Source organism: Chiloscyllium plagiosum, unplaced genomic scaffold (assembly GCF_037043375.1).
Source record: "Chiloscyllium plagiosum isolate Xiang-an unplaced genomic scaffold, Cpla_swu_hap1 HiC_scaffold_16, whole genome shotgun sequence".
NCBI lineage: Eukaryota > Metazoa > Chordata > Chondrichthyes > Orectolobiformes > Hemiscylliidae > Chiloscyllium > Chiloscyllium plagiosum.
This window is the reverse complement of record NW_028270154.1, coordinates 37,282,015-37,297,445: the sequence shown is the minus strand read 5'-3', so window position 1 is coordinate 37,297,445 and position 15,431 is coordinate 37,282,015. Positions and strand designations below refer to the sequence as shown.

Genomic DNA, 15,431 nt, shown 5'->3' with positions numbered 1-15,431 from the left:
CGCAGTGAATTAAAGGGCTTAAAAGACCCAGTACCAACACGAACTCATTCTCTTAAATTATATTCTTAGGCTTTCAACATTTGTTTGCGAAGAATGTGAAATGTCAGAATTGTGAAATTGTCACAATGTGGAAGTTGTTTCAAAGTAAATTAACTTGTAAACAGTGTGATTAAACTGATAGTGATTTGCATTTTATATAATAAATCCATAAACCTACCTCCAATCCATCCAGCGATGAAATCGTCCAGCTGAACGTTAGTCCCCATTTAAACGGCGCAGAGTTTGCTCTGTACTCGGTCAGCAACAACCTCCTTCTGGCCTCTGAACAACATGAGGGAAGTTGGCGGAAACGAGTGGCTCTCTGCGTCTCCTTGACTCCTCCTCCAAGGATTCGGGAATAACACCAACAGCAGCATTGCCAGCCTTGAGTGGGCGGGCGAGGGGCGTTGGAAAGGGTTCGCACTTCGGACACCAATTGGAACTGCTGCTGGAATCCGCAGCACCCCCTCGGCTGCTACAGATATTTGAGAAATGCAAGTCGCATTCTGTTCACGGACAGCACAAGTTGTTCTTTGAGTTTGGCAAGAGCCAGAACTCTTTAATTCTACCTCCCCCTCTCCCAATTTACAGTATTCTGAAACCTAGTTACTACGGTTATCTGGAGAATGTCCAGGCAGTCACTGTTGGAACTAAGCGGAGAGTTTACTGTAAACAGATATCCCGATCCAGCGACCAGCTCAGTCGGAGCTTATGAATGATATTGGAGTCCGCTACTATTCATGAGTGTAATTCCCCCGCCCACAGCCTTTTCACGAGAAGAGATATGTGTTTTGTCGGGTTAGCGGATAAAAAGAAAATCTCTGGAAAAAAAACACTGAGGAGACATTATTGTCCTTTATGAAAAGAGTCTGCAACTAAATGGTATATTTCTCATCGCGCGATCTCGGAATCTCCATTTCTTAAAGAAAATCTCCACACAAAGGTGGCTATGGTTATGACAACTTCCAACTATCTAACGGGTTTTGATCACTGAAAGTGTTCTTATTCAACTCCAACTGGTGTACGAAAACAATACCGATTGTTGGAATGCTGTCATTAGACCGTATTAGTGAACAGAGTCGAGAGTGAGGTGCTGGGAAAGCACAGCAAGTCAAGCAACATCTGAGGAGCAGGAGAATCGACGTTTCGGGCAGAAGCTATAGAGTCGTAGAGATGTACAGCACGAAAACAGACCCTTTGGTCCAACCCGTCCATGCCGACCAGATATCCCAACCCAATCTAGTCCCACCTGCCAGCACTTGGCCCATATCCCTCCAAACCCTTCCTATTCATATATTCATCCAAATGCCTTTTAAATATTGCAATTGCACCAGCCTCCATCACTTCCTCTGGCAACTCATTCCATACACATACCACCCTCTGCGTGAAAACGTTGTCCCGTAGGTCTGTTTTATATCTTTCCCTCTCACACTAAATGTATGCCCTGTAGTTCTGGACTCCCCGACCCCAGGGAAAAGACTTTACCTATTTACCCTATCCATGCCCCTCATAATTTGGTAAACCTCTATAAGATCACCCCTCAGCCTCCGACGCTCCAGGGAAAACAGCCCCAGCCTGATCAGCCTCTCCCTATAGCTCAAATCCTCCAACCCTGACAAAATCCTTGTAAATCTTTTCTGAACTCTTTCAAGTTTCACAACATCTTTCCGATAGGAAGAAGACCAGAGTTGCATGCAATGTTACAACAATGGTCTAACCGATATCCTGTACAGCTGCAACATGACCTTCCAATTCCTGAACTCAATACTCTGACCAATAAAGGAAAGCATACCAAATGCTTTCTTCACTATCCTATTTACCTGCGACTCCACTTTCAAGGAGCTATGAATCTGCACTCCAAGGTCTCTTTGTTCAGCAACACTCTCTAGGACCTTACCATTAAGTGTATAAGTCCTGCTAAGATTTGCTTTCCCAAAATACAGCACCTCACATTTGTCTGAATTAAACTCCATCTGCCACTTCTCAGCCCATTGGCCCATCTGATCAAGATCCTGTTGTAATCTGAGGTAACCTTCTTTGCTGTCCACTACACCTCCAATTTTGGTGTCATCAGCAAACTTACTAACTGTTCACATCCAAATCATTTATATAAATGATGAAAAATAGAGGACCCAGCACCGATCCTTGTGGCACTCCACTGGTCACAGGCCTCCAGTCTGAAAAACAACCCTCCACCACCACCCTCTGTCTTCTACCTTTGAGCCAGTTCTGTATCCAAAATGGCTAGTTCTCCCTGTATTCCATGAGATCTAACCTTGCTTACCAGTCTCCCATGGGGAACCTTGTTGAATGCCTTACTGAAGTCCATGTAGATCATATCTACTGTTCTGCCCCCATCAATCCTCTTTATTACTTCTTCAAAAAACTCAATCAAGTGCGTGAGACATGACCTCCCATGCACAAAGCCATGCTGACTATCTCTAATCAGTCCTTGCCTTTCCAAATACATGTACATCCTGTCCCTCAGGATTCCCTCCAACAACCTGCCCACCACCGACGTCAGGCTCACTGGTCTATTGTTCCCTGGCTTGTCTTTACCACCCTTCTTAGACAGTGGCACCATGTTTGCCAACCTCCAGTCTTCCGGCACCTCACCTGTGACTATCGATGATACAAATATCTCAGCAAGAGGCCCAGCAATCACTTCTCTAGCTTCCCACAGAGTTCTAGGATAAACCTGATCAGGTCCTGGGGATTTATCCGCCTTTACCCATTTCAAGACATCCAGGACTTCCTCCTCTGTAATGTGGACATTTTTCAAGGTGTCACCATCTATTTCCCTACAGTCTATATCTTCCATGTCCTTTTTCACAGTAAATACTGATGCAAAATACTCATTTAGTATCTCCCCTATTTTCTGTGGCTCTACGCAAAGGTCGTCTTGCTGATCTTTGAGGACCTCTATACTCTCCCTAATCACCCTTTTGTCCTATTTGTAAAAACCCTTTGGATTCTCCATAACTCGATTTGCCAAAGCTATCTCAGGTCCCCTTTTTGCCCTCCTGATTTTCCTCTAAAGTATACTCTTCATGCCAATTTAGGTGTAAACCGTCCTTCTTGTACAGGTCACGTCTACCCCAAAAGAGATACCAATGATCGAAAAATGTGAATCCTTCTCCCATACACCAGCTCCTTAGCCATGCATTCATCTGCTCTATCCTCCTATTCCTGCCCTCACTAACTTGTAGCACCGGGAGTAATTCAGATATTACTACTCTTGAGGACCTCCTTTTTAAATTCCTGCCTAACTTTCTGTAATCTCCCTTCACAATCTCAACATTTTCCCTTCCTATGTCATTGGTTCCAATGTGGACAATGACCTCTTGCTGGCCCCTCTCCCCCTTGAGAACATTCTGCACTCTCTCTGAGACATCCTTGATCTTGGTACCAGGGAAGCAACACACCATTCTGATTTTTCGCTGCTGGCCACAGAAACGTCTGTCTTTACCTCGGACTAGAGAGTCCCGTAACACAATTGATCTCTTGGAACCTGATGAACCCCTCGTTGCATTAGAGCCAGTCGCAATGCCAGAAACTTGGCTGTTCGTGCTACATTCCCCTGAGAATCCATCACCCCTACATTTTCCAAAACAGCATACCTGTTTGAAATGGGATATCCACAGAAGACTCCTGCACTAACTGCCTACCTCTCTTACCTTTCCTGGAGTTAACCCATCTATGTGACTGGACCTATGACTTTTCCCCCTTCCTATAACTGCCATCCATCACATACTGTTGCTGTTGGAAATTCCTCATTGCCTCTAACTGTCTCTCCAACCGATCCATTCGATCTGATAGGATTTGCAACCAACAGCATTTATTACAGATATAATCCACAGTAACCCATAAGCGCTCCTTAAACTCCCATATCTGACAAGTGGTGCATATCAAAAGCCCTTCATCAGGAATGAGGGTCTATCCCCTCTGGCCCACAAGTCTCATTCCTGATGAAGGGCTTATGCCGAAACATCGATTCTCCTGCTCCTCAGTTGCTGCATGACCTGCTGTGCTTTTCCAGCATCACACTCTCGACTCTCATAGTCTCCCGTATTCGTGAACAGGCTTTTCTGTGCAATGATGCCTTGCTGTGGTGGAAAGGCTCGAATTCTTCACAGATCCCAAGAGCGAAGTCATCAGGAGTTCTCAGCGGATGATGATCAGTTTGGAGGGGATGGAACCAGACAAAGAGTGATCCAAACCAAGTCCTGAACAGCAATCCAGGCAGAGGATATTCATGTGGTATCACCAGCTATGGAAACTGATGAAGGCTGTAACAGTGGGGGAACCCGTCATCGCTGTGGTTTCCTTGTCACTAAACTGAATCTACCTCCTACTGATATGCAACAGCACTTCCATGTTGAGATGTCCTGCACAAAGTGTCTCGATTAATAATTCAACATGATCTCCCACATTCTCTCCCTTCTCCCATTCAACAATCACCCCCACATACACCCCCCCCCACACACACATACACACACACCACCACACATACACATACCCACACACATAGACAAACACTGCAGGGCTTGTGTTGTGTGTAAGAGTGAATGCAGGATTATGAGATCTGGAAGTTCCTAGCTTTAGTATAGGATAAATAGACAAAGTCTTTTCACTGGGGTGGCGGAGTCCAGAAGTAGTAGTTTAGGGTGAGAAGGGAAAAATATGAAAGGGACCTAATGGACAACTTTTTCATGCAGAGGGTGGTACGTGTATGGAATGAGCTGCCAGAGGAAGTGGTGAAGGCTGGTACAATTGCAACATTTAAAAGGCGTCTGAAGGGATATGGGCCGGATGTTGGCAGGTGGGACTAGATTGCGTTGGGATATCTGGTTGGCATGGACGGGTTGGACCAAAGGGTCTTTTTTCATCTTGTTCATCTCTATGACTCTAACACATCCTGAAATTATGGGACAAAGAAAAAAGACCAATCTGAGGGATGCTGCCACTAGCACTGTCTTCAAGAAAAGTGTAGAGATAGTGGTGTTAGACTGGGTGGACAAAGTTGAAAATCACCTAACAGTGAGTTATAGTCCAACATGTTTTAAATAAACCTGTTGGATATAATTCGATGTTGTGTGATTTTTGACTTCAGGAAAGAAAACAAAGTGAACTGTGGAAATTACTGAAGAATCTCCTTACTTTTCATCACAGAAAGGATCATCATTTAAGTCCTCACAAGGCACCTTCTTCCACTCTCTTTGGATATAGTTCTAAAAGCCAGTGTGGCTGTCAACCAAACTGTGGAACTATGGACATGATATTTACTGTTTGGCAACTCCACAAGAAATGTCAGGAACAATACTAACCTAGTCTACATGGCCCTCATTAATCTGACCAATGCTTTTGACTCAGTTAATCAGGAAGTGTGATGGAAGACTCTGTCAAAAGCTGGCTGTCCAATGAAAGTAATCAATTTCCTCTGTTAGAAGATGTCAGTAATGGACAGAGCCCTTTGAGATCAAAAGAAAAATTAAAATGCAATGTGTCATCACCCCCACCATTTTCTCAATCTTCCTCACCACCATTCTTCATCTGATCAATAATAAACGTCCCAGTGGTGTGGTCATTATCTACAGGATGGTTGGAAAACTTTTCAACTTCAACCGGTTGAAATCAAAGAAGGTAACAACACTGGCCTCATTTGTAGAACTGCAGTTTGTGGAGACAATGTCATTACTGCTGTGTTGAAAGGGAATCCTCAAGCCTCACTTAATGTCTTTACTGAAGCAAATCAAAGAATTGGTCTCATCCTCAATCTCAAGAAGATTCTAATCCTTTACTATCCCAGATCATGTTCTGGTCCATCCCTCCATTAAGATCAATGGAGAAATCTCCTAAATATGGAACGTTTCCCTTACCTGGGAAGTTACCTCTATCTAAGGCTGATATTGAAGCAGAGATTCATCACTGCATCCAACCTGTGAGTGCCACATTTGAAAGCCTAAGGATGAGAATCTTCAATGACTGTGCCATCCAAACTGATACCAAGATCTTTGTGAATAAGGCAGTCATCCTTCCAACCCTTTTGAATGGTTCCAAAACTTGAACTCTGTATACATGCCAATCACAAAGTACCATCAGGGTTGTTTGAGATGGATTCTCTGCATCAGGTGGGAAAACAGATCTACTCAAAACAGCATCCATGAAGCAGCTAAAAACGCCAGCATTGAGGCCATGATTATCCGAAACTAACTCCACTGGACTGGTCATGTGTTTAAGTTGCCTAAGTTCTAACTACCAAAGCAGATCTTATTCACTCAACTCAAGGAAGAACTCGAACAAGAGGAGGTCAAAGGCATTGTTTGATTGATTGATTTATTATTGTCTCATGTACTGAGATACAGTGAGAAGTGTTGTTTTGCATGCTATACAGGCAGAGTGTGCCATACAAAGTGTATTCAAAGACTCCCTGAGTGCTTCCTTCAAGAAATGCCACACAGATGTCAATGTATGCATCAGAAGAAAATCCTGTGGGCAGGATATATTTCCTTGAGATCACCTGTTGGCAAGAGGAAGTACAAAAAAGGAACTGGAGAAAGGAATGCCAATGACCTCAAGGCCAAGGACCAATCCCTTCTCCCAGAAACACCTGCCAAATGTGTGGTTGGAGATGCAGCTCTGGGATAGGGCTCATCAACTACTCAAGGACCCACAGAGCCCATGACCAGTAACACAGGAATTTACTTAGGTGGACAATCATACTTGTTAGCAAGTGATGAATATAGAGAGTATTTCCAAATGTGATAACTGATAATACTTTCATAACACCAATATACACTCCTCCCACCCCCATGGTTCATGATTAGTTGAATAAGATGCTGTCTTTTACCTTTCTTCATATTGACCCCTTTAAATCTGTTTTGTTTACTTTGATTTCCCTTCAACTCTTATTGCTACATTCTTAATAATTTGCACCTACATAGCTCCCAGAACACATAGTCCTGTAATAGGTGAGTAATGCCCAAGTTGTGTTATTGCTAGACTATTAATCTAGGCACCCATGGGATCTAGAATGAAATCCTGTCATAGCAGATGGTGAATTTGAATTCAACAAAATCTGCAATGAATATCTAATAGTAATCTCAGAGTCATTGGATCATTAATGCCCTCTTAGGGAAGGAGATTTGCTGGCCAACATATGACCCCAGACCCACATCAATAGGCTCTTCACAGTCCTCAGTGGAACTAGATATGGGCAATAAAGGCTCAGTCAGCAGTACCCACATCCTGTGAATTTCCTTTTAATTAAAAGACAGCATTCCAAGCCAAAACAAAATTATGAGAAGCAAAGGTCACAAACTGGATCACAGAGGTGGCTTTTAGTGAGGGCTGTAATAAGGGAAGGAGTTTAATGAGGGAATTCTAGATCATGGGACTCAGCCAGCTTTAGGCCCACCTGCTGTGGAATGAAAGGACAGAGAAATGCATGAACTGTTATAATGAGAGGAAGTCGGAATTTGAGAGCATCGTATTGCCGATTGTTACAATTACAGAGAAGACGAGGCCAGATGCACTTATGGAAGCCAGTACTGGAATGGTTAGTGAACAGTAATCAGGAGAAGAAAGTGAGGACTGCAGATGCTGGAGGTCAGAGTAAAAGCTTTTAGCCCTAGAAAAGCGTAGCTAGTCAGGCAGCATTTAAGAGGCAGGAGAGTCGACATTTCAAGCATAAGCCCTTCATCAGGAATGTCATGTCTGTGCTTTTCCAGCGCAGCACTTTTTGACTCTGACAAGGAACAGTAATTAATCTGCTTACACATGGTATAAAATATATTTGGGTTAAATGTGACTTAAATCCTTCTGGTCCTGAGGTAAAAATACTACCACTGCACAAGACCTCCTTAAGTGAGCATTATATTTTTGGTTGGCTGTGGAAAAGAACAAAGAACAATTCCTGGACATTACAGGGGGAAAGCAAACTTCATGCTAAGGTTTCAACTGCTGTGCCAACTGAGCATGTATGTGTGCATGCTTGAAATTGTGATAATGACTAGCTAACATTAATTGGAGATAGGTTAAAGTATTTGAAATGGATCTTGTATTTGTCAGAGTTCAAACTCCAGCTGTTGTGAAGGTGTGACTTAGTTAGCTTATTAAAATATTATTAATGCCAGTTTCTACCTGGTTGAAGTAGCTCTTTGGAAAGGAAAAATAGCCTAGATTTCTATTGTACAGGCTATTGTGAATAAAGCAATGTGGAAGAAAGACTTGCTTTTGCTTTTTCCTTTGCAAGATGGATGTTTACCAGATTTGTTGTGGGGTAAGAATGGATCAGGACTAAATAATTGAATCAATGGTTGGCAGAAATAATGGGCTACTTTCAAAGGAGTGATATTTTGGGTACAGTTAAAGAATATGCCTATGCCAGAGAAAGATAGGACGAATGAATCCAGAACCTCTGTGCTTACGGCAGATATCAAATGAATAGTACAACAAAGAGCTGGGTTGATCATAGAAGGCTCAGAGGACAAATGTAAAAGCAAAGAAGAGAAAGAAAGAGGACATATGGAAAGGGTCAGGCAGTTGACTTGGAAGTCTTCTATATGCATATAAATGGTAAAGAAACAGTAAAAGGAGTGGAGCTGATTAGGGACCAAAGGGGAATCTATTCATGGACGCAAGGGATACAGTTGTGGTATTAAATCAAAACTTTGCATTTGTATTTATCAAGGAAAAAAGTAGTCCCTTGGTGAACAAAGAGGATTTTAAACTGATAAAGAGAAAGTTTTTAATTGATAAGGCACCAGGACCTGTAAACTTGCATCCAAACATGTTGAGCAAGGTGAGGGTGGAAATTATGGAGGCACCACAATAATTTCTCAGTTGTGTTGAACTCAAGAATGGTGCCAGAGAACTGAAGAATTACCCATGTGTCGCTTTCGTTCAAAAAAGAACATAAACATAAGCCCAGCAATGTGGGCAAATCAATTCAAGGTGCATGGTGGAGACATTTCGAGAATCAGGACAAAACTAATTATTACTTGGACAAATATAGGGTTCAGAAGAGAAAATCTTGTTTAACTAACTTATGACCTGGCTAGTTCAGTTGTGGCCTGGCTAGCTCAGTTGGTAGAGCATAGGATTCTTAATTCCAGAGTCATGTGCTCATGCCCCATTTTAGGCGCTAGTATTTTTCCTGTGTGGGTTTCCGTCAGGTTCTCCGGTTTCCTCCAGATGTACAGGCCAATTGGATTAGCCATGATAAATATGGGGTTACAGGGATATGGCGGAGGGGTTAATTTTGTGAGGGATATTCTTTGGAGGGTCAATGTAGACTCAATGGTTCAAAAAACCTTTCCATACTGTAGGGATTCTTTGATTCTAACTTGCTGAATGGTTTGATGAGGAAAATGCTCTTGGTCTGGTGTATATAAACTTCCAAAAACCACAATTCACAAAATGCCACAAGGCCAGACTTATAAGCTCATGCATGAAAAAGATAGGACTAACATCAGTGTGCTACTGACTGAGTTTTAGGAATGAGAGTGGTGGATAATTGATATCTTTTGGACTGCAAGAAAGTTTGGAGTGGAGTTCTCCAGGGATCAGTTTTTGGACCTTTGCTTTACCTGATCTATAAGTTTAGGAGTTAGTAGATTTCTATTGGTTATCTAATAGATTAACATTAGAGTAATTAATATAACAAAAAGATAATGTTTATGTGAATATGTGTATGTGAAACCATTCACATCTGATAAAGGGGAAGATATACAAGCACAGAGCGTCACATACTGACACTTATCGTTCAAAGTTAAAAATCACACAACACCAGGTTATAGTCCGACAGGCTTATTTGGAAGTACTAACTTTCGGAGCGCTGCTCCTTCATCTGGTGCTTATGGAGTATAAGATCGTGAGACACAGCATTTATAGCAAAAGTTTACAGTGTGATGTAACTGAAATTATATATTGAAAAATACCTGGATTGTTTGTTAAGTCTGTCATCTTTTAGAAGGGGCATGTTGGTTTCAGTTCTTTCAAATGTAAATCCCAGAACTTTTTTAAAGTTACATTATCAAGTGAACTTTAACCGTAGGTGCCATGTTGGCCCAGATAATAAATTGAAGATGTTCCTTCCCTGTGTGAGGCTGTCTGTACCCCACTGTTCAGACTGATTCTAATCTAAAACAGAATCTTTCATGCATTCATGCAGTTTCTGAGCAAAATAACATGTAATTCTGCAAGTACAAATTCACCCCACAAACTTATGTGTGTGTATGTATGTGGGTGGGTATGTGGATGTATGTGCGGGGGGCTGGGGAGTATGAGTGTTAGTGAGAGAGTGTTTGTATGTGTATGTTCATGAATGTGAGTGTAAAGGGGTCTAAGTCTGTGAGACGGTGCATGTGTGTGTGAGCATATGAGAGAAAGCTTGTGTATGAGAGAGGGTACCCTTCATTGTCCAGTACTTCCCAGGAGCAAAGAAAAACTACGCCATGTTCTTTGCAGCCTGCAACACATTATCAATGAAAATGAGCACCTTGCCAGCACCTTCCCTACACCTCCACTTCTCACCTTTAAGCAACCACCAAACCTCAAACAGGTCACTGTTCGTAGTAAACTCTCCGGCTTTCAGGACAACACCATGCGACCTTGTCACAGTAGATGCTGCAGGACATGTCAGAATGTCGACATGGATACCACCATTATAGGTGGGGACACCTCCCAATATGTACATGGCAGGTACTCATGTGCCTCGGTCAATGTTGTCTATCTCACACGCTGCAGGCAACAATGCTCTGAGGCAAGGTACATTGGCGAGACTGAGCAGAGGCTACGGTAACAGATGAATGGACACCGCACAACAATCAACAGACAGGAGTGTTCCCTCCCAATCGAAGAACACTTCAGCAATCCAGGACATTTGACCTTGCACCTTTGGGTGACCATTCTCCAAGATGGACTTCAGGACAGGCAACAACACAAAATGGCCAAACAGAGACTGATAGCCAAGTTCGGTACCCATGGGGATGGCCTCAACTGGGACCTTGGGTTCATGTCACACTGCAGGTGACCCCACTGCACTACACACACACAGTCACACACACAGACACACACTCACAGGCAGAAAAACTCCTCCAGACACACACACACACTCCTACAGACACACACACTCTCCTACAGACCCATACACTTACACAGACCCTCCTCCGCCGCCAAACTCTTGCCACCTAATGCCTGGAGTAAGAACGTCTCATCTTCTGCCTTGGGAACCTCCAACCACTCGGCATCAATGTGGATCTCACCAGTTTCCTCACTTCCCCTCCCCCCACCTTATCCTAGATCCAACTTTCCAAGGTTGGCACCACTCTCTTGAACTGTCCTACCTGTTTATCTTCCTTCCCACCTGCAAATGTGAAACAAATAACAGAAATGTAAATCTTAGAAAACAGAAAGCACCTGTAAGTGTCCAATGTTAGAGTATAGAGAATTGATGGACCATCAATGACTTTAAATTGATGCAGTTGTATTGGCTGGGGCAAACTAGGGCTTAATGTGGCATAGTAAAGTCTTTCAATTGGAATAAAAGAAATAAGGTACAGGACATCATTCACACACATCTAGAAGAAGACAGGCTATTAGAACAAGAACACAAGATAAGAAGAAGGAAAGTGTGTGCCCCAGAGATTTCAGAAGATAGAACCACTGGACCAAGTCTTGTGGAATATCTATTGCCATTATTAAGCATTAACGTTGTATTTCTGTAAGTTGATTACTAATGTCACTGACCTGATCAAAAATTCTGAGCCCGGGGGTCAGAATTAGTCCAAGAATCCTGAATGAGATGAATTGGGGTTTCCTTCAACTCGAGTAGTTTATCAAATCTGGGGTCTCTCTCTCTCTTTCTCTCTCTCTCTCTCTCCCCCTCTCTCTTCCCCCCCTCCCTCCCCCTCTCTCCACGATATTGAATCATCTTGATCTTGGTGTATGGGGCACAATATTCAAATTTGCAGATGATACAAAACTTTGAGGTGCTGTGAACTATAGCATAGTTCAGGATAAAGACATAGACAAGTTTGAAATGTATGAATAAGTGGCAGGTGAAATTCCATGCAGTACAATGTGAAGTAATTCATTTTGATAGGATGAAAATGGAGAGAAAATATAAAATGTATAGAAAATATATAAAATATAGAAAGTATAAAATATGAACTCTAAAGAGTGTATAGGAGTAGAGGAACATGGGTGTAAATGTTGAAAAAAGCTAATAAAACATACAGTATCCTTAGCATTACTAATGGGGGAAGGTGTGCACAAGGGTAGGGAGGGTATGTTAAAATTGTATAAAATGTTGGTTTGTCCTAAACTGGTATATTATGATCTGTTCTGGCCAATGATGCCAGGACAGGTGTGAAGGTAATGGTCAGGGCAGAGAAAAAGAATTCCAGTGATGATGAAATTCAGTTACAAAGGTAGATTAGAGAAAAGAACAAGAAGAAATTTCATAGAAGTTTTCAAAATTAAAAGGTGTTAGGACGGCATAGACAGGGGAGATGGTTCCCACTTGTGAAAGGACCAACAACTAGAGTGCACAGATTAAGTCATTTGCAATGATGACATGAGGAAAATGTTTTTCATGTAGCAAGGGATTGAGATTTGGGATGCTCCTGAGTATGGATGAGGTGTGTTGATTGAGCCATTCAAAAGGGAATTTGATGGTTATCTAAAAATAAAAATCATACAGGGTCATGGCAAGTAGGTAGGGAAATGGAACTAAGTTAATTGTTTATTTGTAGAGTTCGCATCAACATGCTGAGTAGTCTCCTTCCATGCTATAACAATTGTGATGAGGATGAGTTTAAAGTTTGAGGCCTTCTGGCATTGGGAATGAGTAAAACCTGATTCCAGACAGAATATTAGAATGGAATTTTGGATGTTCAGAAGCACATGGCAAGTGATGGATGGGATACCAGCAAGAAAACCATTCCCCTGTTATCGTGCATGGAGGTGACAAAGATTTGAATGAAGGCTTCAGCAGCATTTCTACTGGGCTGGGGCATATGGACAATGTTAGAGGTAGGGTGAAAATGGTTGATATTATGGGTATTGTCCAAGGCAGCCTTTGCGATGGTAAAAAAGAAAGGGTTGGAAGCTGAGCTCCATTTTGTACAGGGCACTATATTTACAGACAGTCTGTTTCACCATGAAATAGAGACCAGGGACTGAGGAAGAGGATGAAGATTTTGGTGAAAGTAAGTCTATGGAAGGAGATAAAAATAATAGTCCAGTCTTTTTTAATGATTTATCTGAGGCAATAACAGTACATCTCAAGGTGAATGTCAGTGAAACATTCTTATAGTCCAGAGGCAATGGAAAAGACTTTGAGTTTAAAGATGTGGGATATTTCTTCCTTGACATGCACAGGTAAGTATCAGTGATGTGCTCACCAGATTAAGCTTACAAGTCTAGAAATAGTACTCATTTAAGTGAAATTCTCCAAGTATTGAAACATGCAGGTAAAAACCAGCTGTATTTCATCTGTTGGTTCACTGACTTCTTCCTCAGAGATTTAGGTAGAATTGAGGGTCTCTGGAACTGGACTTTTTGACCAAGGTTAACACTGGATGCAAGTTCTCAGATGTCATACTCTTTGAAAACTGAAATCCTGTAAGTCATAGAGTCATAGCGATACACGGCATGGAAACAGATCCTTTGGTCCAATTTGTCCATGCAGACCAGATATCCTAAATAAATCTAGACTCATTTGCCAGCATTTGGCCCATATCCCTCTAAACCCTTTCTATTCATGCAGCCATCCAGATGCCTTTTAAACATTGTAATTGCACCTGCTTCCACAACTTCCTCTGGCAGATTATTCCATAGACACACCACGCTCTGCATGAAAAATTTGCTCCTTAGGTCCCTTTTATTCTTTTCCCCTCTCACCTTAAACCTACATCTTCGAGTTTTGGACTGTCCCATCCCAGGGAAAAGAACTTGCATATTTATCCTATCCATGCCCCGCATGATTTTATAAACCTCTATAAGGTCACCGCTCAGCCTCTGACACTCCAGGGAAAATAGCCCCAGCCTATTCAGCCTCTCCCTGTAGCTCAAAGCCTCCAACGCTGGCAACATCTGGCAAATCTTTTCTGAACCCTTTCAAGTTTCACAACATTTTTCCTATAGCAGGGAGACCAAAATTGCACAAGGTATTTCAATAGTGGCCTAACCAATGTCCTGTTCAGCCATAACATGACCTGCCAACCCCTATATTCAATGCACTGACAAATAAAGAAAAGCATACCACATGCCTTCTTCGCTATTTTATCTACCTGTGACTCCACTTGCAAGGAACTATGAACCTACACTTCAAGGTTTCTTTGTTCAACAACACTTCCAAGGACCCAACCATCAAATATATAAGTTCTGCCCTGATTTGCCTTTCCAAAATGCAGCACCTCCCATTTATCTAAATTAAACTCCATCTGCCACTCCTCAGCGCATTGGCTCATCTGATCAAGATCCCGTTGTACTCTCAGTAACCTTCTTTGCTGTCCACTGCACTCCAATTTTGGTGTCAGCTGCAAACTTACTTAACATACCTCCTATGTTCACATCCAAATCATTTTTATAAATGTCAAAAAGCAGTGGACCGAGCACTGATCCTGGTGGGACACCACTGGTCACAGGCATCCAGTCTGAAAAGCAACCCTTCACCACCACCCTCTGTCCTCTACCTTCGAGCCAGTTCTGTATCCAAATGTTCTTCCTGTATTGCATGTAACCTAACCTCGCTAACCTGTCTACCATGAGGAACCGTGTAGAATGTCTGAGTAAAGTCCGTATAGATCACGTCCACCTCTCTGCCTTCATCAATTCTCTTTGTTACTTCTTCAAAAAAACTCAATCAAGTTAGTGAGACACAATTTCCCACGCACAAAGCCATGTTGATTATCCCTATTCAGTCTTTGCCTTTCCAAATACATGTAAGTCCAGTCCCTCAGGATTTCCTCTAACAGAGGTAGCTGGGTAACAGTTAGAGGTGGGAAGGGGAAGAAGCAGGCAGTGCAGGGTTCCCCTGTGGTCGTTCCCCTAAAAAATAAATATACAGCTTTGGAAACTGTTGGGGGGGACAGCGTTGCAGGTGTAAGCTGCAGTGAAGGGGTCTGTGGCTCTGAGACTCAGAAGGGAAAGGGGGAGAGGAGGAGAGCGCTAGTTATAGGGGACTCTCTAGTTAGAGGGACGGACAGGCGGTTCTGTGGACATGGGTGAGACTCACGGATGGTTTGTTGCCTCCGGGGTGCTAGGGTCCGAGACGTCTCAGACCATGTCTTCAGAATCCTTAAGGGGGAGGGTGTGCAGCCAGAAGTCGTGGTACACATTGGCACCAACAACATAGGTAGGAAGAGGGGTGGGGAGGTCATTCA

At 42.6% G+C, this 15,431-nt stretch overlaps 1 protein-coding gene across 1 annotated transcript in view; it reads right to left on the bottom strand.

The window, feature by feature from the left end:
- Positions 1 to 394, bottom strand: part of slc25a48 (solute carrier family 25 member 48) — a 39,358-nt gene extending 38,964 nt beyond the window's left edge. The window contains 1 exon segment of the mRNA XM_087995290.1: positions 218 to 394. Coding sequence (XP_087851416.1) covers positions 218 to 266 — 49 coding nt within the window. The 5' untranslated portion in view covers positions 267 to 394.
- Between the last annotated feature and the right edge of the window lie 15,037 nt (positions 395 to 15,431).